Raw genomic sequence first — 25,936 nt, forward strand, 5'->3', positions numbered from 1 at the left:
CGATGGCTTACCGGTTGAGTTGTATTTGGCTCTGTGGGACTGGATTGGCCTAGACTTGCTGGAAGTATACGAGAGTATGCTTCTGGCTGGCAGCATGTCAGAATCCATGAGGAAAGGCATCATCAACCTCATCGACAAGTGGAAGGGGGAGAGGGCTGAAATCAGAAATTTGCGGCCCATCTCACTGCTTAACGTAGACTACAAGATTCTGGCCAAAGTCATCGCCAACTGGGTCAAGTCTGCTCTGGAATTGGTGATTCACCCTGACCAGACCTGTACTGTACCTGGCACGAAGATCTCTGATAGCCTCGCGCTACTCAGGGATGCGATCGCCTATGTACCGGACAGGGGGGTGGACACCTACCTCATCAGCTTGGACCAGGAGAAGGCTTTTGACAGGATATCGCACACCTACATGATGGACGTGCTCTCCAAAATGGGGCTTGGGGAAGGGAATCCGCAATTGGATCCAACTGCTCTACACAAACATCAGTAGTGCAGTCTCAATCAATGTGTGGGATTCAGAAAGTTTCCCGATCCAATCTGGAGTCAGACAGAGCTGTCCTCTCTCTACTGCCTTGTTTGTCTGCTGTATTGAACCTTTTGTTGAGTCCATCAGAAAGGATGCAGGCATAAGAGGGGTGACAATCCCAGACAGCGGAGGCACTCAGGTCAAAGTCTCCCTGTACATGGACGACGTCGCCATCTTCTGCTCAGATCTGCTGTCCGTTTGCAGATGATGAGCATCTGCAAAGAGTTTGAACTGGCCTCGGGAGCCAAAGTAAGGAGTGAGGCCATGTTCTTTTGGGAACTGAGCCGACCGATCCCTTTTCCCCTTCACCGTTAGGTCAGACTACCTGAAGGTGCTGTGGATATGGTTCAGAAGGGCTGGGGCGTGCGCCAAAACCTTGAAGGAATGAGTAGCCATGGTACACCATAAACTGAGCATGTGGGAGCAGTGTTCTCTCTCCATTGTGGGTATGAACCTGGTCATCAGGTGCTAGGCGAACACGTTGTTGCTGTATGTGGCGCAGGTCTGGCCCATACCCCACTCCTGCGCCGTGGCAGTCACCTGAGCCATTTTCCGCTTTATCTGGAGATGCAAAATGGACCGTGTCCGGAGGGACAAGATGTTCAATCCTCTGGATAAAGGCGAGAAAACGTACCCAACGTTGCCCTCATCCTGATGACCACCTTCATGTGTGGCTGCAACAAGCTGTGTGGAGAGCCCCAGTACACAAACACCAAATGTCATTATGTGCTGAAGTACTATCTGTCCCCGGTGTTGTGAAGGATGGGTCTGGCCACAATGCCGTGGAATGCTCCATCCAGTTGGACCGTGCCATAGCACGTATCCTTCATGGAAAAGTTTGTGCAGAAAAACACCTTTGACCACCAATCCCATCAGGCAGTGGCCTGCACGGAATGTCCTCAAGGCCCTACGGGAAAAGGAGATGGTGGATCCTGATGGTTGGTTCCCCAAGCAGACTGCCAAAGTCATTTGGCAGAATGCCTCATCACCAGAACTTTCAAACAAGCACCAGGACAGAGATTGGCTGGTGGTAAGAAGGGCCCTCCCTGTCAGATCCTTCCTGCACGCCCAGAATCTCACCACCTCCGCACGCTGCCCCTGAGGTGGCTGTGAAGGGGAAGAGACAGTTGCCCACCTCTTTCTGGAATGTGTCTTTGCAAAGCAGGCGGGGAAAGAGATGCAGTGGTTTTTGTCGAGGTTCATCCCGAGCAGCTCTGTAACACAGGAGTCTGTGCTCTATGGGCTGTTCCCAGGGACGCACAACGAGATAAACATCAGCTGCTGCTGGAGGACCATCAATTCGGTGAAAGACGCTCTTTGCTCTGCCCGAAACTTGCTGGTCTTCCAGTGCAAAGAGTTGTCCACCACCGAGTGTTGTAGACTGGCACATTCCAAGGTCTAGGACTATGTGCTGACGGACGCACTAAAGCTTGTGGCAGACACCACAAAGGCTCAATGGGGAAAGACCACTGTGTAAGGTCCTCCCGCCAAAGTGAACAGAGGGGCTGGACCCATGGGAAACCCCTCGGGCTGAATACACCAAATAGGGCCGATCAGGGATAGTGGAGGGAACTTGTGCCTGGAGTCGGAGGAGGTAGGGGAGGTCCTAAATGAATACTTTGCTTTAGTATTCACTAGTGAGAGGGACCTGGTCGTTTGTGAGGACAGCGTGGAACAGGCTGATATGCTCGAACAGGTTGAGGTTAAGAGGGAGGATGTGCTGGAAATTTTGAATGATATGAGGACAGATAAGTCCCCGGGGCCAGACGGGATATACCCAAGGATATTACGGGAAGCGAGGGAAGAGATTGCTGCGCCTTTGGCGATGATCTTTGCGTCTTCACTGTCCACTGGAGTAGTACCGGATGATTGGAGGGTGGCAAATGTTGTTCCCTTGTTCAAGAAAGAGAATAGGGATAACCCTGGGAATTATAGACCAGTCAGTCTTACGTCGGTAGTGGACAAATTATTGGAGAGGATTCTGAGAGACAGGATTTATGATTATTTGGAAAAGCATGGTTTGATTAGAGACAGTCAGCATGGCTTTGTGAGGGGCAGGTCATGCCTCACAAGCCTTATTGAATTCTTTGAAGATGTGACAAAACACATTGATGAAGGAAGAGCAGTGGATGTGGTGTATATGGATTTTAGCAAGGCGTTTGATAAGGTTCCCCATGGTAGGCTCATTCAGAAAGTAAGGAGGCATGGGATTCAGGGAAAGTTGGCTGTCTGGATACAAAATTGGCTGGCCCATAGAAGTCAGAGGGTGGTAGTAGATGGAAAGTACTCAGCATGGAGCTCGGTGACCAGTGGTGTTCCACAAGGATCTGTTCTGGGACCTCTGCTCTTTGCGATTTTTATAAATGACTTGGATGAGGAAGTGGAAGGCTGGGTTAGCAAGTTTGCCGATGACACGAAGGTTGCTGGAGTTGTGGATAGTGTGGAAGGCTGTTGTAGGTTGCAACGGGACATTGACAGGATGCAGAGCTGGGCTGAGAAGTGGCAGATGGAGTTCAACCTGGAAAATTGTGAAGTGATTCATTTTGGAAGGTCGAATTTGAATGCGGAATACAGGCTTAAAGACAGGATTCTTGGTAGTGTGGAGGAACAGAGGGATCTTGGGATCCATGTCCATAGATCGCTCAAAGTTGCCACCCAAGTTGATAGGGTTGTTAAGAAGGCGTATGGTGTGTTGGTTTTCATTAACAGGGGGATTGAGTTTAAGAGCCGCGAGGTTATGCTGCAGCTCTATAAGGCCCTGGTTCGACAACACTTGGAATATTGTGTTCAGTTCTGGTCGCCTCATTATAGGAAGGATGTGGAAGCTTTAGAGAGGGTGCAGAGGAGATTTACCAGGATGCTGTCTGGACTGGAGGGCATGTCCTACAAAGAAAGATTGAGGGAGCTAGGGCTTTTCTCATTGGAGCGAAGAAGGATGAGAGGTGACTTGATAGAGGGGTACAAGATGATGAGAGGCATAGTTAGAGCGGATAGTCAGAGACTTTTTCCCAGGGTGGAAAGGGCTATCACCAGGGGGCATAATTTTAAGGGGATTGGAGGAAGGTTTCGGGGAGATGTCAGAGGTAGGTTCTTTACACAGAGAGTGGTGGGTGCGTGGAATGCGCTGCCAGCGGTGGTAGTAGAAGCAGATACATTAAGGGCATTTAAGCGACTCTTGGATAGGTACATGGATGATAGTAGAATGAAGGGTAGGTCGTTAGTTTGATCTTAGAGTAGGTTAAAGGTTCGGCACAACATCGTGGGCCGAAGGGCCTGTACTGTACTGTACTGTTCTATGGTTTTGCTGTAAAATGTACATGGCAGGTAGAATGGAATGGAAGGGTTGGGAGGCAACTCAATCCTGTATCGAAGAAAACTGATTTCCTTTGCATTTTCTGAAATGTCATCTTGGGGCTGTTTTGAACTGTTTTGTCATGTATTTTTCGCAGATTTTTATGAATGAAGTATTTTCTTTTGGGGGGGGAAAAAAAGCTTCTCTCTCCACAGATGCTGCCAGACCTGCCGAGTATTTCCAGCATTTCTTGTTTATACGCCATTGTAAATAAATGGGTTTAGAGGTCGATAGAAAGTGAAATAAGTTTTGTGATATAAAGGACAGGTGATGGCATGAGGAATGGTGATTTCGTTCCCACTCTCGCAGCAGTTTAGTCGGAGTTGGATATAGAGGAGGAGCCAGTCCCCCACCGACTGGTAACCCGGCAACATGGCGGCCTCCCTTACACTGCAGGCAGCGAGAGCGCTAAGGAAAGCGGCCGGGCGGCCCGCTCTTCATACCCGCCAGGTGCGTTCAGGCCAGGGGAAGGGCTCGGCGGAGGGGGAGAGGGTTGGCTCCCGGAGTCGGACCGGCGGTTGTGGCTGTGTTGGGACGTCAGGCCCCGGTGCTGACTGCGGCCTGACCTGGCGGAAAGTTTCCCCAGTTTGTAGTGACACAGCTTGGGTTTGTTTTTACCCCTCCCGGTGAACCAGTTATTCCAGCAACGTGGGTGGGGGTTCAAGAATAATAACCGCACTGAACTATTTACTGCAAACTAGTGGGTGTGTTATAGAGATCTGAACTTTTGTAATCTGTGACATAGGTTATTTTTAAAACAATCGAAGGAAATTGTAAAATTACAGCATCGTGCTTTCTCTCAACTTCTTTAATATTTTAGAGACACCTTTGCGGGAAAGTGTTTGTTTATAACATGAACAGTGTCAGAACATTGAGTTGATCTTTTTGTGACACATTTCGCCCAAGTTACAACAAAAACAAATAGTTTGCCCAAATCTGTTAAACGCAAAGTGGTTCCAGATTTTGAAAGTGCCAGCAGCCTGTTATTGCAGTTTAACTCGGGCGCTATCGGTAAAACCTTTGGATAGCCAGCAGACGTTTGTAACCTTTAAGCTTTGCTCATGTCACTCACCAGCGCAGATGTTGGAGTGGAGGCCAGTAACTTAGGGTATTGGGTTTTAACAGGGGGAGGTCGTTGGGCTCTCGTGAAACTTCTGGAGATTGCAGAGCGGCACTCTTCTGCATTTCTGAATTTGCGATCAGAAGCCAGAATTTAGATGTCACCATTAATACAATGGTAAGAGGCCAGACAGATGCTGACAATCCTGAAATTTACAGGTTACCGAAGAACGTTAGGATTAACAAACGTTCGAAGCGAATAGGAACAGGAGTAGGCCTTGTGCACCGTTATTTAGGATCATGGCTGATCTTTGACTCAGTGCCACTTTCCTGCCTGATTCCTCCGTAACCTTGATTTTCTTGAGTCCAAAGATCTAGCGATCTCTATCTTGAATATACTCAACAAAGCATTCACTGTACTTGGAGTAAAGATTTCGAAAGACACTCAACTCCTTGAGTGAAGAAATTTCTCCTCATTTCAGTCCTAAATAGTCGATCCCTTATTTTGAGATTGTGCTCCAAGGTCTGAACTCTCCAGCCAGGGAAAACAATCTCTCAACATCTACCCTGCTAAGGCTTCTCAGAATATTATATTTTTTAATGACATCAGCTTTTGCCCATCTAAACTACAGAGCATTTATACCCATTCAACTCAATCTCTCTGCAGTGGAGAACCCTCTCATCCCAGGAATCAATCTATCAAACTTTTTTTGTGCCCCTATATAGGCAAGTTAGGTATGGAGACCAAAACTGTACTCCAGGTGTGGTCTTACCAAAGCTCTGTACAATTGTGTAAGGGGTGAGGGCTTGCACCAGTACCCAAAAACTCCTCGAGAGTCGAATGTCTTGTTCAAATGAGCGATCTTTATTACGAGCATGCAAGGAGAAGTCCTACTCTCACAAGCGATTGTAGGGATTCTACCAGTACAATGTCTGAGCAGTCAATTTATACAGTTAAAGGAGGTTTATGTGACAAATGTTTCTTTATTTACACCATCTTCCCATCTTACTCTCTTCCCTGACCTCATCTTTTCTTGATCATATCATATGACTCCCTGTCCCGCATTTCTCTGCGTCTCTCAGACAAGGCTTTCTCAAGTTTTAGAATTTTTGGTTTTACGCCAAGTATTCCATGATCCCCATACGCCAGTTTCCCCTTACAATTGCAGCAAAACTTCTTTACTGTTCTACTCCAAGCTCCTTGCAACAAAGGCCAACATATAATTTGCCTTCCTGATTGCTTGCTCGACCTGCTTGTTAACTTTGTTTTTCATGTACAAGGATGCCCAAATCCCTCGAACACCAACATTTAATAGTTTCTCAACATTTAAAAAATCTTGTTTTTTCATTCTTCCAACCCTCTTGTGCACTCACTTAACCTGTCCATATCCCTTTGCAGACTCTCTCTTGCAGCTTACTTTCCCATCTAGCTTAGTATCATCATCAAACTTGGATCCATTACACTCGGTCCCTTCATCTAAGTCATTTATATAGTTTGTAAGTAGTTGAGGCCCCACCAATGAGCCTTGCAGCAACCTGCTAGTAACAGCCTGCCAACCTGAAAATGACCTGTTTATTCCTTTTTGTTTTCTGTCCTCTAACCAATCCTCTATCTATTCTAATGTATTGCCCCAACCCTATTAGCCCTTATCTTGTATGACAATCTTTTGTGTGACACCTTTATCGAATGTCTTTTGAAAATCCAAATATATTGCATCCACTAGTTCCCCTTTATCTACCCTACTAGTTACATCCTCAAAAAACACTTAATAGGTTTGCCAAACATGATTTCCCTTTCATAGAACAGTGTTGACTCTGCCTAATTATATGATTTTCTAAGTGCCCTCTTACCACTTTCTTAATATGTATTTGCAGCATTTTCATGAGAATTTATGTTAGGCTAACTGGCCTGTTGTTCTTTGTTTTGCAACAACTACCGTGGAATCTCCCTGCTCAGCATAGTGGGAAAATCTTTGCTCGAGTCGCTCTGCACAGGCTCCAGAAGCTGGCCGAGCGCGTCTACCCTGAGGCACAGTGTGGCTTTCGTGCAGAGAGATCGACTATTGACATGCTGTTCTCCCTTCGTCAGATACAGGAGAAATGCCGTGAACAACAGATGCCCCTCTACATTGCTTTCATTGATCTCACCAAAGCCTTTGACCTCGTCAGCAGACGTGGTCTCTTCAGACTACTAGAAAAGATCGGATGTCCACCAAAGCTACTAAGTATCATCACCTCATTCCATGACAATATGAAAGGCACAATTCAACATGGTGGCTCCTCATCAGAGCCCTTTCCTATCCTGAGTGGTGTGAAACAGGGCTGTGTTCTCGCACCCACACTTTTTGGGATTTTCTTCTCCCTGCTGCTTTCACATGCGTTCAAATCCTCTGAAGAAGGAATTTTCCTCCACACAAGATCAGGGGGCAGGTTGTTCAACCTTGCCCGTCTAAGAGCGAAGTCCAAAGTACGGAAAGTCCTCATCAGAGAACTCCTCTTTGCTGACGATGCTGCTTTAACATCTCACACTGAAGAATGCCTGCAGAGTCTCATCGACAGGTTTGCGTCTGCCTGCAATGAATTTGGCCTAACCATCAGCCTCAAGAAAACGAACATCATGGGGCAGGATGTCAGAAATGCTCCATCCATCAATATTGGCGACCACGCTCTGGAAGTGGTTCAAGAGTTCACCTACCTAGGCTCAACTATCACCAGTAACCTGTCTCTAGATGCAGAAATCAACAAGCGCATGGGTAAGGCTTCCACTGCTATGTCCAGACTGGCCAAGAGAGTGTGGGAAAATGGCGCACTGACACGGAACACAAAAGTCCGAGTGTATCAGGCCTGTGTCCTCAGTACCTTGCTCTACGGCAGCGAGGCCTGGACAACGTATGCCAGCCAAGAGCGACGTCTCAATTCATTCCATCTTCGCTGCCTTCGGAGAATACTTGGCATCAGGTGGCAGGACTATATCTCCAACACAGAAGTCCTTGAAGCGGCCAACACCCCCAGCTTATACACACTACTAAGTCAGCGGCGCTTGAGATGGCTTGGCCATGTGAGCCGCATGGAAGATGGCAGGATCCCCAAAGACACATTGTACAGCGAGCTCGCCACTGGTATCAGACCCACCGGCCGTCCATGTCTCCGTTATAAAGACGTCTGCAAACGCGACATGAAATCGTGTGACATTGATCACAAGTCGTGGGAGTCAGTTGCCAGCATTCGCCAGAGCTGGCGGGCAGCCATAAAGACAGGGCTAAATTGTGGCGAGTCGAAGAGACTTAGTAGTTGGCAGGAAAAAAGACAGAGGCGCAAGGGGAGAGCCAACTGTGCAACAGCCCCAACAAACAAATTTCTCTGCAGCACCTGTGGAAGAGCCTGTCACTCCAGAATTGGCCTTTATAGCCACTCCAGGCGCTGCTTCACAAACCACTGACCACCTCCAGGCGCGTATCCATTGTCTCTCGAGATAAGGAGGCCCAAAAAAGAAAGAATTTGCAGCATTTTCATGAGAATTTATGTTAGGCTAACTGGCCTGTTGTTCTTTGTTTTCTCTCTCCTCTTTTCTTGAATAACAGTATTGTATTTACTCCCTTCCAATCCACAGACCATTCAAGATTCTAGAGAATTTTGGAAGATCACAACCAGTGTATCTGCAGCCACCTCTTTTAGAACTCTAGGATATAGGCCATCAGGCCCAGGGGATTTGTCAACTTTTAGTTCCATTAATTTCTCCACTACTTTTTCTTTACTAATATTATTTAGTTTAAGTTCCTCACTTTCATTAGAACCTAGATTCTCCACCATTTCTGGTATGTTTGTTGTCCCTTCTACTGTTCTACCTATCTCTAAAAGTCTCCACGATTATTGCATTACCTTTGTTACAAGCTTATCTTATTTCCTGATTACTGCTTAACCTCTCAATTCTTTCAGATCCATTAGTTTTGAAACATTCGCTAAGTTATTTTACCAAGGGAGAAATCCTATCAAATAATTAAAAAAAAACACTAAAGGTCAGTCTACAAACCTTATTCTTTTTGGGGTTAAAGTGAGAATGTCAGTGCTGGGGATAAAACCTCCCATTACAGTGCCCAACCTCTAAAGAGCATCTTTTACTGCACTACTGCAAATTTTTCCACTTAGTTTTGTGGTCTGAGTTCACAGCTAATCACAATTGGCCAAACTTTTCTGACGTAAGGTTTTGAAAACTAGCAGACCAAAGGAAACTTGCCTACCGTCAGCTTGGGCTGGAATAGAACCTAGGTCGTGGGGTGAATGTTACTCCTGGGTTGGACTGTGTGGTTTTGGATGTGAAGGTCTGATGCCTTGAACCTGTTCAGTGCAACTAGCTGGCCAAATTGAAGAATACTTGGAGACTGCATTCAAACTGTGTGCAAAGCTCATCCGGGTTCCAAATCTCACTTAAGTTAGGAAGGCTCTCCATAATGCAACTGAAGTGAAGGGGAGGCCTGCGTATAACATTTTCAATTTTGATGCAAGATGGTCCTCCTCTTGTTATAGTAGCACCCCTTCTTTTCTTTTGACCTTCAATACCTATATTTGGTAAAGGGATTTAAATCCCTACAACATTAAAAATTGAAAGATTATGTCAATGTTTAGGTGACTAGTTACTGACACCTGATATTCGGGCATGATCCCCGTGCTGCCTTGACTACAGAGGGAGTGTACAGTGTCCTTTGAATGAGACGTTAAACTGAGGTCTCAACTGCTGACTTGATGGATGTAAAGAGCCCCTGCCATTCTTCGAAAAAGGCACTTCTGGTGTCCTGGCCAGCATTCTTCCCTCAACTAATATCATCAGAAATAGATTATCAGCTAGTCATTGATTCCATGCTGTTTGTGGCAGCTTGCTGTGTGCAAGTTGTCTGCTGCATTTGTTCATGTAATAACAGTTCAAACTTTAAAAGTAATTCATTTGTTGAAAAGCATTTGATACGTCCTGATATGATAAGGCACTATATCAATGCAAATTCATTCATTCATTAGATGCTGGGATTGAGCATAATGTATTTAAATGAACTGATCTTGCATTATTCTGTGGCATTAGTTTCAGCATTGATACGTGGAACGCCTAGGCAGCTCGGCCCATTGGTGTTACATCCACAGATCATAAGACTAATATTTAACGCTAGATTCCTAAAAGTTGCATTTGGGGGTTGGGGTTGAAGAAATTATAATGATCTTGGAGATCACTACTAAAATCTTTTGACCTGTTTTGAAGCTGCCTTGCTGAGGAAATATGATCTGTTTACCATTCCAGCAGGTTTCTGTGCTTAAGGTGGTGGATCTTGGTGAGAACAAACACTACCAAGGGAATCCTGTTGACTAAAGCAACTCTTCACAGCAGCACAGCGTACATATGTGGTGATTTGGCGATCTGCAGTATAATTTTGTTCATGGCATGTGTGCTTGAGGCGTACATATATGATTGGTATGGCTCACTGTATCCCAGTAATAGCTCTAATTAATTTTAATAAGGTTTTTAAGACTATATAGCATTCCTTGTGATGCAGTGGGAGCTATAGGAGCACAAATGACATAATCTTGGAACTCCAGGATGCAGAGTTCAGCATCAAGATCAGTGGATGACAAACTCTCCTTGGAAAGAGGATTGAGGTGTGGCTATCCATTGTCGTCCACCAGGTTTGATGCTTTCAACAGTGACGTGTGGGATGCTGCAAAATGGCTATTATAAGGTTTTCTGCAGGTATCGCAGTGCTTGCTACAGGTTGATATTGGTAGACTTGTTTGGGCTCTAGTGCAGTCTATTTACCATTTTGAACAGTGGAATATGATGGTGGTTTGCTCTAATTGTAGTATTATGCTTCTGCACAGTTTGATGAGGTGAGAAAAACAAGAGGTGTCTCCCACAATTGTTGTTTCATGCTGTTGTCTTGGATTTCTAATGAATGTTAGCTTTAGCTTGGACATAATTCTTTGCAACCAATGAGAACAGGCAAATGGCATTCTTGCCTTTTGTATTTCTTTCCACGAAGACTGATTAAACCTGGGTAAGCTTGTGGGGTATTAGGGAATGTTCAAACATTCTCCATTATTATAGACAAGTGAGAGATGATGGAGATAGTTCCCCCTATTTCAGCTCTCAACTGACTGAAGACAGCATGACTTTTTTTTTTGAAAAGTGTTTTTAACCCCTGAGTGCTTTAATTGTCAAGAACAGATGAATGACAGGTTTTCTCCTAAGTTTAAAAGAATGATAAATGTTTCTTATACAACACCTGAAATATTCACAATAACACCCACTCTCACACTCATACAGATACACATGCAGTCAAGAAACGATAAAGATTATAAAAGATAACCTGCATTAGGTCTGATGATTTTAAAGAGTTCTCTCTTAAATTTGCTTTTCCCTAGGATGAAGACTTAAAATGTTGCAGGCTTATAATCTTTTTCCCTTGTTCACTGAAGGAAGACTTGGGAGGTTCAGGAAGACGGAAATGCTGTTGCAGACTTCTTATAGTCTAGCCAAAGGTCAATGGCGAAGTCCTAGTTTGATTTCTCTTGTATGGAGTTCGAGGCCAAACTCCAGTCTCTGCCTACCTGCAGTTTAAAACTGGTAATCTTAGGCAGGGTTCTTTCTCTTCAATGGCATAGATGTCTGCTCATTTTGTCTGCCCAGAATATACCTTTATTAAAGCTCCTTATCTGAAACCTAGTTTCTGACATGTAACCATAATTTCTGTTTCCAATGTCCTCATAAATAGTTTCTGATGGTGAGGCCATTGTTTGGCAATGGAGTCCGGGTGTAATTCATCCTCCTCTCAGCTTGATATTCTAGGGCTTTTCACACCCATTCTTTGGAATTTGAGTTTGGAGTCAAAAGGTCTGCGACAGTATTGTCAACCCGATCAGTTGGCGAGAAACAGCACAGTAAAGGTCATTTGCATTTTAATAGCTTCTGAGAGATGTGTCCAGAAAGGTCACTTGTATTTCAGTGACTTCTCCAAGACTTGTCCAGGCATGAAAATTAGCTCAGAGTTCCTGTAGTTCCAAGTTTATTGGCAGAAAAGGAAATGCCAACTGACCTCTTGCTCCATTTTGTTTTTCAAGAAAACTGTCTGTTTCAGGTTTATTTCATCAGTTCATTTTATAGTTTATAAGTTCGGATTGCGTGGCGTGACACCATCATGATTCAGAGTTTTTAGGAATGCAATCGCCTGTTCATTTGAGATATCTAGGGCCAATTTCTGACGTGGATTTGTGGCACAAAGTGAAAGCATTTGCGTGGACGGAAGGCTTTGGAAATGGAATTAACATCTCTGCAGGGATATCTGTTTGCCAACATTATTTTTCATGAGAATCTGAAATAACAAGTTGGAAACAGCATTGAACTTGAGAATGATTGATTGGAACTTGACTGCCACATTACAAGTTGTCCTGTGTTATCTTTTTAATATGCATATAGCCGATGAAGCTGAGGATTGGGATGACTGCACCTGGAAGGCTTTATCCAGATTGGTGCATGTCATTATACATTCACTATGGTTGGATGCTGAAAGTCAGTTAGTTGCTACCAAACCCTGCACCTCCAACTGGTGGAGCTATGATTTGATAGGGCTGTGTGTGTCCCTGCTGTGGTCAAAAGGATGGTGACAATGCACTGACAAATGTTATGGTGAGTTGCGCTGTTCGTCATGCTCAGGAAGAGTTCCTGGTTCTTGCTTTTTGCCAGCAATAACTAAAGACTTCAGTTACCAGTTGTCCAATAACAAACAAAGTGAAAAGATAGATGTAAAAGATAGATTAGCTGTAAAGTTAGTCATCGCTAGCACTGGAAACTAGGAAATACGACTGGATAAAATGAAAAGGGAAGGGTAATAATCAAATTCATAAATGTTGATTGCAATCACAAAGAAAACAAAATGGGTTTAATAGCATGTCAATTTTTTAAAATTGAGTTTAAAAATAAAAGTGGTGCATAATAACAATCCTTTCAGGCATTTAAAAGACAAAAGCTGTTTCAATATTTTGCTTAATGGAGGTGCTAGAGCCACTGATCATTGACACGTGTCGTGCGTGGCAGTGGTAATCCACAGTAAACTTTCCAGAATAAACTTGCCAGATTCACTAAGATCAGCTTGTGGGAAGAGTGTTTTATTAACTTCTGCAAAGGGCCTTGGGATGTTTTCTTTGCTAAAAGGTGCCATATAAATGCTAGTTATTGTTGGGGATTGGAACCGAGTCAATTATCTGTGGCGAATGCACTAATCCAATATCTGACCCAGGCAGTTTTAAGTCCTCCCAGGGTACTGTTTATAATTAACCCATCAATCTGGCTCATCGATCTGACCTGGAGAGGTAGACCTGTCACTGAAAGTTGGGATTCTTCCTTCTTGCTTCTAAGTAACCCTGCTGTCATGCAGACCTCCACCTGCTAAGAATGAGGCATATTCATTTTGTCATATGAACATTGATTTTAAACTGTTGCTGGAGTGAAAAAACGACTTGTTTGAAGACCACCAGACACTGGGCTGGCAGGACATTTACATACTAAGAGACACTGCTTTTGGAGACAAAGGACAATTCCCTGCTCCAATTAACCCAAATGGATTTTGATCACCAGACATTGAAGGCATAAGGAAGCGCATTCCAGAGACTGCTAAGGTACAATCCACAAACCTTGCAGGAGCGACTGTTCCAAATAAGGAGCTAGTCACATGACTAACCTGCTGGGCAACCTGGGTTTTTTTTTGAATTGTGCCACACAGAAAGGGACAGAAGGCATTTTTGCAAGTGAAGCTGAAACAAGGAAGCCTCTCTCCTGGTTGTCTCTGTCAGTCTCTCGCTTTCTCTCAAGCCGCCAGACCCACGGAAGACATGTAAACCTCAAGAGAGAAAAGACTCCGACATTGAAACAAGTTGAAGTGTGAACTGGGCCCCAACGATCAGCGGGATTTACCGGAAACCAAAGACTCCACATTGAACTTAAAGGACAGTAAATATCTAACTGATATTGCCTCAAACTGTTGCCCTTTATTCGTTCTACTTTTTCTGTCTCTATCTGCGTGTGTTTATTGCGCATGTATGCTAGCATGGTCGTGTCGCGTATTTGTAGTCGTCAACCAGAATAGAGTTTAATAAACTTCTCCCTTTCTTGTTTAAATCTAAGGAAACCTGTTTGATTTCTTTGCCTGACAATTGGAGCAGTGAACAAGGATTCACTGAGGGGAAGTTTAAAAACATGGTGTTTTAAAATTAAACCCTGTTAAACCAGGCAAAGACTGAGAGGGAATCACTAGACCCCTTCTTAACTGGCCATAACACTGCAGTATGGCACCCAGTTTGGAAGAGTTTTCTTATTTAAATAAGGAGCAGGAAGCTTACCAGCACTGCTTAGGTGCAAGATTTTAACTGAGTAAAATCAAACCATACCCTCTTTACACATGAGACCCCGAGCCTTCGTTGTTCCCAGTCCCTGTCTAAATTCTTTGGACTTGGGTAAGGGGTAGTTGTGTCCTTGCCAGGATATTGTGTGTTCCACATCAGGCAAATCGATTTGTGGATATCTCAATAATTTAATTTAGGCTGGGAATGTTTAAGCATGGTAATGGATATTTACATGTGTCAGGCACCTAGCTGATGCAAACAAATTATGCTTTTGATGTGATCAAGTAATATTTTACCACTAAATATGCACTGTCATTTTTCTCCAACTATTAGAAGATGCTTGGAATTTTATACGTTGAGAAATTTGATTTAGCCATTTCTGCAGGTTTTTACTTGTGTAATTTGATATACGAACGGGTCTGATGAGTGTTAACCAGAGTAGTTTTTTTCATGGTTTTGCCATTCTTCCATAACTAATGTGGGCAAAATTTGGAGTATTGGGTAAATCACTCAAGTGATTTAACTTCAACTGCAGAGGGGTCATAGATGGAGTTTTTAATTTTATTTCTACTAGCCATAAAATTAGCCGTTTAGAAAATACAAAATATCGTCCAACCTGATGCATCAGCCATTCCTTTAAATCTGGTGTTGCATGCAGTAAATGATGTGCTTGGTTATTAGCCAAATTCAAAATCTATTTAGCCACATTAATCCAGTATTAAATGCTGAAAGTTATTTTGGCTGAAGAACACTCCATTACCAAATTACAGTTTGTTGTCAAAATAACTGTGAGACAGTTGTCAAATGGTACAGCAACTTCAGGTGAGGAGCAAATGTGTGATGAAATGTGACTGTCCAAAGGTTGCTGTCCAAGTTGTGCCATTCCCCCTTCAGCTTTGCAGAAACAGCATCTTGCCCTTTGCCTCCACTTTTTTTTAGGAACGTGCTGTATTTGCCCATTAAACCCACCACAAAAAGCTATGTCTTGTAATTGTAAGCATAAACACTCTGCTACAGCATATTCTGGCCTAATATGTTGTTTATGCTCAGCTGTATTTGCAGGCATTGACAAAGTTGGTGAAACTGCCCCAATTATACTGAAGGAGCGTGACCAGTGTCAGAGTTAAAATAAAAGGCATTCACCATGCTGATTTTTTTCTGTCTTGGCCAACTGTATGCTCTGCTTGGTTTTAAAAGGCAACTGAAAAATTTTTTGCATGTGCCAGAATGTACATCTATATGTCCTTTGCCTTTTTATTTTAGACTTTTGCAGCACTTTTTATAAATAATGTTTAGAACCATACGTTTAAAGTAGGTTGGGAAGAAGCTACTGTAAGGTTGGATGGGACAGTGTTAGAGCATATGAACTGGTGGATGATGAGCTGCAGCTGTTGCAGGTTTGCTTGTGGAACCCACCAGCATTTATACAGGCAGGGGATGTCCATTTTATGTATTTGTTTTAAAAATCCAGCAGAAAGATGCATTTTGGCATCTTAATTGTTTTACATTTGCAGCACTTGCAATAGCGAACAGGACCTATAACCTCAGTTAATTATTGTCCCTAGCAGTGCATCTCCTGTTAGCTACTTTTCGCAAGGGACGAGACCCTTGTGTGATTTTGAACCACTGTTGGGTTGGGTTAATGGATAAAGTAGTGGAAGGTCATCTTGTATCTTCTGGATGTACTTAGTTTCTGGAGAGGTAGGGAACACAGATGAAAATGAATTTAAATTTTTCATGGATTGTTCATTATTTGCAATTGTAAGCTAAAATAAATAATTTTTTTAGATGATTGCTGTTGCAAAAATGAGCCCCTGAAATAAACTTGCTTTTAGATAGGTTTCACTATTTAGCTAAACATATGCATAATATGACCTTTGAATTTATACAATGGGAGTGATTGCCCCTCCAACCCTGCGACCCTCTGAGAAGTCTGCATTCCTCCAACTTTAGCCTCATGTGCATTCCCTGCTTTCCTTTGCCCCACAGTGAGTGGGGGCTGTGTCTTCAGCTGTCTTGGGCCTTGGTTCTGGATTTGCCTTCCAAAAGGCACAGTGGCGCAGTGGTTAGCACCGCAGCCTCACAGCTCCAGGGACCCGGGTTCGATTCAGGGTACTGCCTGTGCGGAGTTTGCAAGTTCTCCCTGTGTCTGCGTGGGTTTCCTCCGGGTGCTCCGGTTTCCTCCCACATGCCAAAGACTTGCAGGTTGATAGGTTAATTGGCCATTATAAATTGCCCCTAGTATAGGTAGGTGGTAGGGAAATATATAGGGACAGGTGGGATGTGATAGGAATATGGGATTAGAGTAGGATTAGTATAAATGGGTGGTTGATGGTCGGCACAGACTCGGTGGGCCGAAGGGCCTGTTTCAGTGCTGTATCTCTAAACTAAACTAAACTAAAACCTCCCTATCGCGCTTTTTTTTTTAAGGCCCTGCTCAAAACCTACTTTGACAAGAACTTTAAATCACCCATCTTTTGGCTCGGTGTCAGTTGTTGTCTGATTATGCTTCTGTGAAGCTACTTGAGATTTTCCTATGTTAAGGGTGCTATATAAGTGCAAGTTGTTGCTATTGTCGAACTAGTAAATGAAAGCGAGGGTGTGTAGTGACAAATGTGACTGCTTGTTGACTATCATTCCTATTGCCCATTTTACTTAAAACAGGACAGCAGTGTAAGAAAACCAGTGTAGTGCTACATTTTTTGTAGGATTATCTGTAACAGTTGCAAAGGTTTCTGTGTATATCCCATTACTCCTCGTCACTCTTCAGATTTCAATTTTGTGGGAAATGGCAAAATAGTCCACTAAACCCAAACAGTGCACCATTCATCTAATAGTCAAACTTAATATTTTTAACATGTGCCTTAAAGCTTGAAAAATAACAAAAACAAAACCATGGGAGCTCAGTGGGTATCAGTTTAATTCCTGTCTTATGCTGAGTTAGCCAGTCTCAATTGGACTGTGATGGATATGGTAAAATTTGGTCTCTACTCCCGTATTGAACAAGAAATAAACCAGACCTCCCAAACCTGATTGCTAGACAGTGACCTCTGCTGTAAATTTTGCATGCGAGGTCATCAAATGACAAGAAGGTTGCACTTGTTTGTGATGCCCTCCATGGTTCACTAATCTGCTGACACTCTCTAAGCTCACACATGAAGAATGCCTGTGTGGAGCAGGCACTGTGGAGCTTCCAGTCGCTGTGTAACCTTACCCAAGCACTTTCAGGATAGGATGGAAGATAATTGATGAAATCCCTTCACTGACCAAGCTCAGGTTTACAAGCTTTAATTTCCAATGTACAATTGAACTGCTGCATTTCTTAGTGACATTCATCTCTAGGTAGGGCCTTACATTTTTAAAATTATTTATTGAAAACTGTTAAAACACTCATTATTTATCCATTAATAACTGGAACCCTAGACTATGGTGTTCTAGCACATTTAGACAAGTAAACAAATTTGGGATAGAAGTTTGGTGACTTTATTGCTTCTGTTAAGCAGTCAGGCTCACTCATCATTTAATTTCCATAATGTACTTTTGACCTGCATGCCATATTGAAAGAGAGGCAAACTCTGTGGCTGTTTTTTTACGACTGGAGGCAGTGGGGGAGGTGATGTAAAATTGAGTGGGAGGCAGAGAGTGCCCGTCATCTACACACCCCTGCTGCCATTGTACCAGAGCAGGGGAAGTGGCAAATGGCCCGCTCACCCCAGGCCATTTGAGGGCCCTTAAGTGGCCAATTAATTGCCACATAAGGGCCTCTTCCTGTCACCATTGATATTTTACCAGCAACAGCTGGACACTTTGACAGCTGAGGAGGCTGCCCAGTAATACTGGAAGACTTCCTTGCAGGCCTGGGGGTGGGTGGAGAACTTCCCACTGATCGGACACCCTGGTCTCCACAAAGGGACCCCCCCAGCAGCACAAGCCATTCCCACTAGAGCACTTCCTCGCCGCCATCCTGATTGACCCCCACATCCCTCGGCAGAGCCCAGCCGATTGTCCCTGGCACAGCCCAAAACCCCATTTACCTTTTCAGGGCCAGCATCCATGCTGCTCCTCACGCTGGGTGCAGTCCCAGCAGTGGCCACCGCTCCCAGTGGCGCTGCTGGATTGAAGAGTGCCGGCCTGCTGATTGGCCAGCAACTCTTGGAGGTGGGACCTCCTGTCTGAGAAGGGCAGAAGTTCCACCCAAGGCCAATTAAGGGCGAAATCGCTGTATGGCTTCCAGGCCCGGCAGAGGCAAGCTCGCCCCACCCCTGACTTTTAAGTCAGTGGGTGGGGCCTCCACGTACAATTCCGGCCTCTGTGTTTCTGACAGTGGTTAGGATCTAACTGTTTATTTGTGGATCCTGAGGGCACCTGTTAGAGTTGTGGAATACTTGGACCTTTTCCAGTTGGACTGGGAACAGGAATCTGTAGTACAAAGGACGGTTTAAGAAAAAAAGGGAGAGCAGCCTTTGGAGGTCATAGCTCTCTAGGCTCTAGCACCAATATAAAAATACCTATCTGTATATCACATTGGCCTTGTATGTAATTTCTGATGTAGTGAATATTAAGGCCGTCAAGCGATTTAAAAAAAACTCAGCATTAATCTCATGATTAAAACTTGTAATTTGTTAATCATGATTTTAATCACATTTAATTGCTACAATTACTGCAGCCATCTTTTTCAAGTTTATTTTACACACTTTAAAAATTCGAAAAGAACACCTTTAAATTCGTGCACTATTACTGCAAACTTAGTAAATAAAGGAGTGACTAGAAAAAAATTAACATAATTTTTAATCAAGATTATTTTTTTAAATCGCTTGACGGCCCTAACATTCATTATATCAGAAATGCCATGTGATACGCATATAGGTATTTTTATATTGGTCCCAGGGCTAAGAGAGCTGTGACCTCCAAAGGTTGCTCACCCTTTTTTAATGCACTGTATACCACTGATTTCTGTGAGTAAATTAAGGATTGAGTAGAAATAGCATCATATTTTAATAACGAAAGCTAAAAGCTAAGGTCTGGTAAATCGTAGTACTGCTTTGGCCCAACACACTAACTGAGCCACTATGTGGAAAAAGCACATCTCAATCTCTGCTTTTTGTCTGAATCTTTTCAATTCTGACACTTTTTTTTTTAAAAGAACTGACAACTGGGTATTTTTTATTTAATTTTCTTGCATTCAAGAATTAACTTTGTATAAACTAAGTTTTGCATGCTACCAGCATGAAAATATTTTGGCAGTTGCACTTTCTCAGTCCAAGCTTTTTTTTTGTAGTATAATTGTGCTTCAGTTATTTGTGGAAATCAGCTGTTCATTTGCCAGTAACATGTCTTTCTGTAATGGTACACTGAAGTGAATCACATGCTGACTTGGCAAACAGGTCTTTTGTTATTTATTCTAAAATTCTAATAGTCAGTGGCTTTGTAATTTTCACTGAAATTGAATACTTGGTAATCAGCAAGTAGTGTCAAAAATTTGGAATATTTGTTGTGAAAATGTAGATATGGCAGCCACTCAGTTGTATCAAACTGTTACGGGAAACTGTAATGAGAATAAAATCATCAGAAAAACCTCCTGGAATGAAGCTAGGCACCAGATATGGACCCGATTAAAGGCACACCCTGCCCAGTCGACCCTTCAAAGTCCTCCTCGCTCAGATCTGGGGACTTGTGCCTAAATCGGGAGAGCTGTTCCACAGATTAGTCAAGCAACAGTCTGACAGTCATTGCCATGAGATCATAACTTTCAGCCAACATCCCAGACTCCTCCATCACCATCTCTGCATATATCCTGTCTCATTGGAAGGACAGACGCTCCAGAGGTGGCGGCGCAGAGTTATACAATATGGAGAGAGTGGTGCTGGGAGTCCTCAACATTGACAGAGAACCCCAAGAATTCTCATGGCATCAGGTCAAACAAGGGCAAGGAAATCTGCTAATTATCACCTACTGGCCTCCCTCAGCTGATGAATCTGTATCCCTCCATGTTGGACACCACTTGGAAGGTGGTCTCTTTGGTCCTCGGCTTCTTCAGTCGTCCTGCGCTAATCAGAGCTTGGCTGCCCCAAGCTTTAGTGCGTCCCTCAGCACATAGTCCTGGACCTTGGAATGTGCCAGTCTGCAACACTCGGTCGTGGACAACTCTTCGCTGGAAGACCAAGTTTCGGGCAGACCAAAGAGCGTCTTTCACTGAATTGATGGTACTCCAGCAGCAGTTGATATTTATCTGTGTGTGCGTTCCTGGGAACAGCCCGTAGAGCACAGAATCCTGTGTTACAGAGCTGCTTGGAATGAGCCTCGACAAAAAACACTGCATCTCTTTCCACACCTACTTTGCAAAGACACATTCCAGAAGGAGGTGGGCAACTGTCTCTTCCCCACCGCAGCCACCTCGAGGGCAGTGTGTGGAGGGGGCGAGACTCCGGGCGTGCAGGAAGGATCTGACGGGGAGGGCCCTTCTCATCATCAGCCAAGCTACGTCTTGGTGCTTGTTTGAAAGTTCTGGTGATGAGGCATTCTGCCAAATGCCTTTGGCAGTCTGCTCGGGGAACCATCCGACTGGATCCACCATCTCCTTTTCCCGTAGGGCCTTGAGGACATTCCGTGCAGACCACTGCCTGATGGATTGGTGGTCAAAGGTGTTTTCCCGTAGATCTGTCCATGGTATGCTGTTTATCATGCATGTAGTCCTGTGCTGTAACTTCACCAGATTGGCACCTCATTTTTAGGTATGTCTCATGGTCCTCCTGGCAAATTATTACTACGCTCCTTTTGGAATAATATGACAAATTAAAGTTAGATTATTTTTTCAGACCATTTTCTCCTTCAGAATTGAAGGTTATAAATATTTAAAGGTCTCTGTTGCCATTTGAGTGTCTGTAATTATACTATGCTAATAACACAGTCTTTGTGATATTTATTTCAGCAGCATATTTTAGTTAGTGAAATTTCGGCCAACATTTGTTAGAGCCTCTTAAAAGACTATCGTTCGCTGCCATTAAGCACCATTGGGACGAGTAATGTGTAGTGGTGAGTGAATCAGATTCAGGAAGGGTGTTTCTTTGTTCAGTACTAAGTTCGGGTTCAAGATAAAACTAAGAATTAGGAGAGGGAGAAAGCGGGCGAGTGTGGAGTGGTTGCTGCTGGTACTGTGAAGAATGAAGGAAACTGGATGGAACTGAGTCATGGGGAATGGCAAACCGCAAATGTAATTCCGTTCTTCAAAAAGAAAGATAGAACTAATGCAGGGAGTTAATCTAGGAATTCAGGACTTCAGTAGAAGGGAAGAGACTGGAATCTTTGCCACAAAAATTAGGTAACAAAACATGTAGAGGTGGAAAGTGAAATCAAATTGTCAGCATGGCTTTCTAAAAGGAAATATATGCTTAACTAAACCTACTGAATTCTTTGAAGAAATAACATAGTAGATAAGGGCAATGTAATAGATGTTTAGTTTAGTTTAGAGATACAGCACTGAAACAGGCCCTTTGGCCCACCGAGTCTGTGCCGACCATCAAACACCCATTTATACTAATCCCATATTCCTACCAAACATCCCCACCTGTCCCTGTATTTCCTTACCACCTACCTATACTAGTGGCAATTTATAATGGCCAATTTACCTACAAACCTGCAAGTCTTTTGGCTTGTGGGAGGAAACCGGAGCACCCGGAGAAAACCCACGCAGACACAGGGAGAACTTGCAAACTCCACACAGGCAGTACCCAGAATTGAACCCTGGTCGCTGGAGCTGTGAGGCTGCGGTGCTAACCACTGTGCTGCCCTTAATGTGGTATACATGGACTTTCAGAAGGCTACAGTAAGGTGCAATGTAAGTGACTCATGACAAAGGTCACACTCGTGTGGAGATAGGACTATGTCGAATGGATTGAAAGATGGCTACAAAACAAAAAAAGATAGAAATTAAGGGAAATTCCTCTGTACGGCAAAAGGTGGAAGTGCTGTCCTGCAGGGATCTTTGCTGGGACCACTGTTGTTTACCTTATAAATAAATGATCTGGACTTAAATTAAAGGTGTGATGTCCAAATTTATAATGATGCCAAATTGGGGGTTTAGCTAATAATGTCGGAGACGCAATAAAATGAAGGACATAAACAGGCTTGTAGTGTAGTTGGATAAATAGCCATTAAATTTCAATATAATGAATTGTGAGGTGGTTCATTTAAGAGTAGGAGGAATAAGGAGGCCACTTATTGCTTGGAAGACAAGAAAGTACAAAGGGTAAAAGAGCAATGAGATCTGGGAATACAGATTCCTTTAAAATTCCTTTTTAAAAAAAAAAGGCCATTAAGAATGCAGGCAAAATATTCGGGTTAATTTCTAGAGGAATAGAATATAACAGCAGGGAAGTAATGTTAAACTTGAAGGGAATCTTGGTTAGACCACACAATATGTTAGGGTTAGGATCGGTACATGGGATTGTGATATTATAGCTATTACGGAAATGTGGTTGAGGGATGGGCAGGACTGGCAGCTCAATGTTCCGGGGTACCGATCCTTCCGGTGTGTCAGAAGTGGAGGTAAGAGAGGAGGGGGAGTTGCACTATTGATTAGGGAGGACATCACAGCAGTGCTTAGAGAGGATATCCCGGGGGGAATGTCCAGCGAGGCCATATGGGTAGAACTTAGAAGTAAGAAAGGGGTGATCACTGATGGGATTATGCTATAGGCCCCCCAATAGTCAGAGGGAATTGGAGGAGCATATATGTAGGGAAATCACAGATAGGTGTAGGAATTATAGGGTTGTAATAGTAGGTGATTTTAACTTCCCTAATATTGACTGGGACTGCCTTAGTGCTAAGGGATCAGATGGGGAAGAATTTGTTAAGTGTGTCCAGGATAGTTTTCTGAAGCAGTATGTGGATGGCCCTACTAGAGAAGGGGCTACTCTTGACCTCCTCTTAGGAAATGAGGATGGGCAGGTGGTTGATGTGTCAGTGGGGGAGCACTTTGGGACCAGTGACAATAACTCTATTAGCTTCGCGATAGTTATGGAAAAGGATAGGACTGGTCCTCAGGTTGAAGTCCTAAATTGGGGAAAGGCTAATTTTGATGGCATCAGACAGGAACTCTCAAAAGTTGAATGGGAGAGGCTAAAGGGACGTCTGGCAAGTGGGAGGCTTTTAAAAGTGAGATAGGAAGAGTTCAGGGCCGGCATGTTCCTGTTAGATGGAAGGGCAAGGCTGGCAAGTTTAGGGAACCTTGGTTGATGAGGGATATTGAGGGTCTGGTCAGGACAAAGAAGGATGTCAGGTATAGGCAGCTAGGATCGAGCGAGTCCCTCGAGGAGTATAGGGGATGTAGGACTACACTTGAGAAGGAAATTAGGAGGCCAAAAAGGGGCCATGAGATTTCCCTGGCAGATAAGATAAAGGAAAATCCTAAAAGATTCTATAAGTATATTAAGAGTAAAAGGGTAGCTAGGGAGAGAGTAGGTCCCCTTAAGGATCAGTGTGGCAATCTATGTGTGGAGCCACGGGAACTGGGCGAGATCTTAAATGAATATTTCTCGTCCGTATTTGCCGTGGAGAAGGTCATGGAAGATAGTGTGTTCAAGGGAGGGAGCAGTGATATCCTGGAGCATATCAACATTACAAAGGAGGAGGTGTTGGAGGTATTGAAGCACATTAAGGTGGATAAATCCCCAGGGCCTGACCAGGTGTATCCTAGGATGCTATGGGAAGCAAGGGAGGAGATTGCTGGGGCCCGGCAGAGACTTTCGTATCTTCGTTAGTCACAGGTGAGGTATCGGAAGACTGGAGGAGAGCTAATGTGGTGCCTTTATTTATGAAGGGCAGCAGGGATAAGCCAGGGAACTACAGGCCGGTGAGCCTTACATCAGTGGTGGGAAAGTTATTGAAGGGATTCTGAGAGACAGGATTTATATGCATCTGGAAAGGCATGGTCTGATTAGGGATAGTCAGCATGGTTTTGTGCGTGGGAAATCATGTCTCACGGATTTGATTGAGTTTCTCGAGGAGGTGACCAAGAGGATTGACGAGGGCAGGGCGATGGACGTTGTCTACATGGACTTTAGCAAGGCCTTTGACAAGGTCCTGCATGGTAGGCTGGTCCAGAAGGTTTGAACACATGGAATCCAGGGTGAGCTAGCAAATTGGATACAAAATTGGCTTGGTGATAGGAGGCAGAGGGTGGCAGTGGAGCGTTGTTTTTCAGATTGGAGGCCGGTGACCGGTGGTGTGCCGCAGGGATCGGTGCTGGGCCCTCTGTTGTTTGTCATATATATTAATGACTTGGATGTGAATGTAAGGGGCATGATTAGTAAGTTTGCAGATGACACCAAAATTGGTGGTATAGTGGACAGTGAAGAAGGTTGTCTAAGGTTACAACAGGATATAGATCAACTGGGAAAGTGGGCAAGGGGGTGGCAAATGGAATTTAATGCAGACAAGTGTGAAGTGATGCATTTTGGGAAGTTAAACCAGGGCAGGCCATATACAGTGAATGGCAGGGCCCTGGGGAGTGTTCTTTAGCAGAGAGATCTTGGGGTGCAAGTACATAGTTCCCTGAAAGTGGCAACACAGGTAGACAGGGTGGTGAAGAAGGCGTATGGCATGCTTGCCTTCATCGGCCGAGGCACTGAGTGCAAGAGTTGGGACGTCATGTTACAGTTGTACATAACGTTGATTAGGCTGCATTTGGAGTACTGTGTGCAGTTCTGGTCGCCGCACTACAGGAAAGATGCGATTAAGCTAGAGAGGGTGCAGAAAAGATTCACAAGGATGTTGCCTGGTTTGGAGGGCTTGAGTTATGAAGAGAGATTGGATAGGCTGGGCCTGTTTTCCCTGGAGCGAAGGAGGCTGAGAGGGGATATGATAGAGGTATATAAAATTGAGAGGCATAGATAGGGTATCTACGGTGAATCCGTTTCCCATGGTAGGGGTGACTAAAACTAGAGGGCATAGATTTAAGGTGAGAGGGAGGAGGTTTAAAGGGGATCAAAGGGGTAAATTTTTCACACAAAGAATAATGGGTATCTGGAATGAGCTGCCTGAGGAGGTGGTGGAGGCAGGAACAGTAGCGACATTTAAGAGGCATCTGGACAGGTACTTGAATGAGCAAGGCATAGAGGGATAGGGAATTAATGCAGGCAGGTGAGATTAGTATAGATAGGCATTATGGTCGGCATGGACGCAGTGGGCCGAAGGGCCTGTTTCTATGCTGTACGACTCTATGACTCTAACACCAACTTTTGCGTCAGCCTGTCTGTTGCTGAAACCCTCAACCATGCTTTTGTCACCTCCGGGCTTGACTTTTCCAATGCTTTCTTGGCAAACCTCCCATCTGCATGCTATGTAAACTTCAGTTGATCCAAAACTCAGCTTCCTCTATCCTATCCTGGTTATGCATCAGTGCTGTCATTGCTGACCTATATTGGCTCTCGGTCACCGAATGCCTCCAATGTAAAGTTCATATCCACGTGTTTAAATCCATTTATCGCCTTGACCTCTGAATCCCCAGAATCTCCTTCAGAACTCTCTATTGGCCTTTGTGCATCCCCCACTCTCTCTGTCACACCATTGGTGGCTGCGTTTTTAGTTGTGTAGGCACTACGCTCAACAATTCTCCCTCT

At 44.1% G+C, this 25,936-nt stretch overlaps 1 protein-coding gene across 2 annotated transcripts in view; it reads left to right on the top strand.

Moving 5' to 3' along the window:
- The first annotated feature begins 4,191 nt into the window (after positions 1-4,191).
- The window catches only part of suclg2 (succinate-CoA ligase GDP-forming subunit beta), a 447,524-nt gene continuing 425,779 nt past the window's right edge, over positions 4,192-25,936 (top strand). Inside the window, exon 1 of one of the 2 annotated variants that reach the window (XM_068051564.1) lies at positions 4,192-4,334. In XM_068051564.1, the coding sequence (XP_067907665.1) occupies positions 4,257-4,334 (78 nt within the window). In that variant the 5' untranslated portion in view covers positions 4,192-4,256. The remainder of the gene's footprint in view (positions 4,335-25,936) is intronic. The other variant, XM_068051563.1, reaches the window with a different exon arrangement.

Source organism: Heterodontus francisci, chromosome 19 (genome assembly GCF_036365525.1).
Source record: "Heterodontus francisci isolate sHetFra1 chromosome 19, sHetFra1.hap1, whole genome shotgun sequence".
Taxonomy (NCBI): Eukaryota; Metazoa; Chordata; class Chondrichthyes; order Heterodontiformes; family Heterodontidae; genus Heterodontus; species Heterodontus francisci.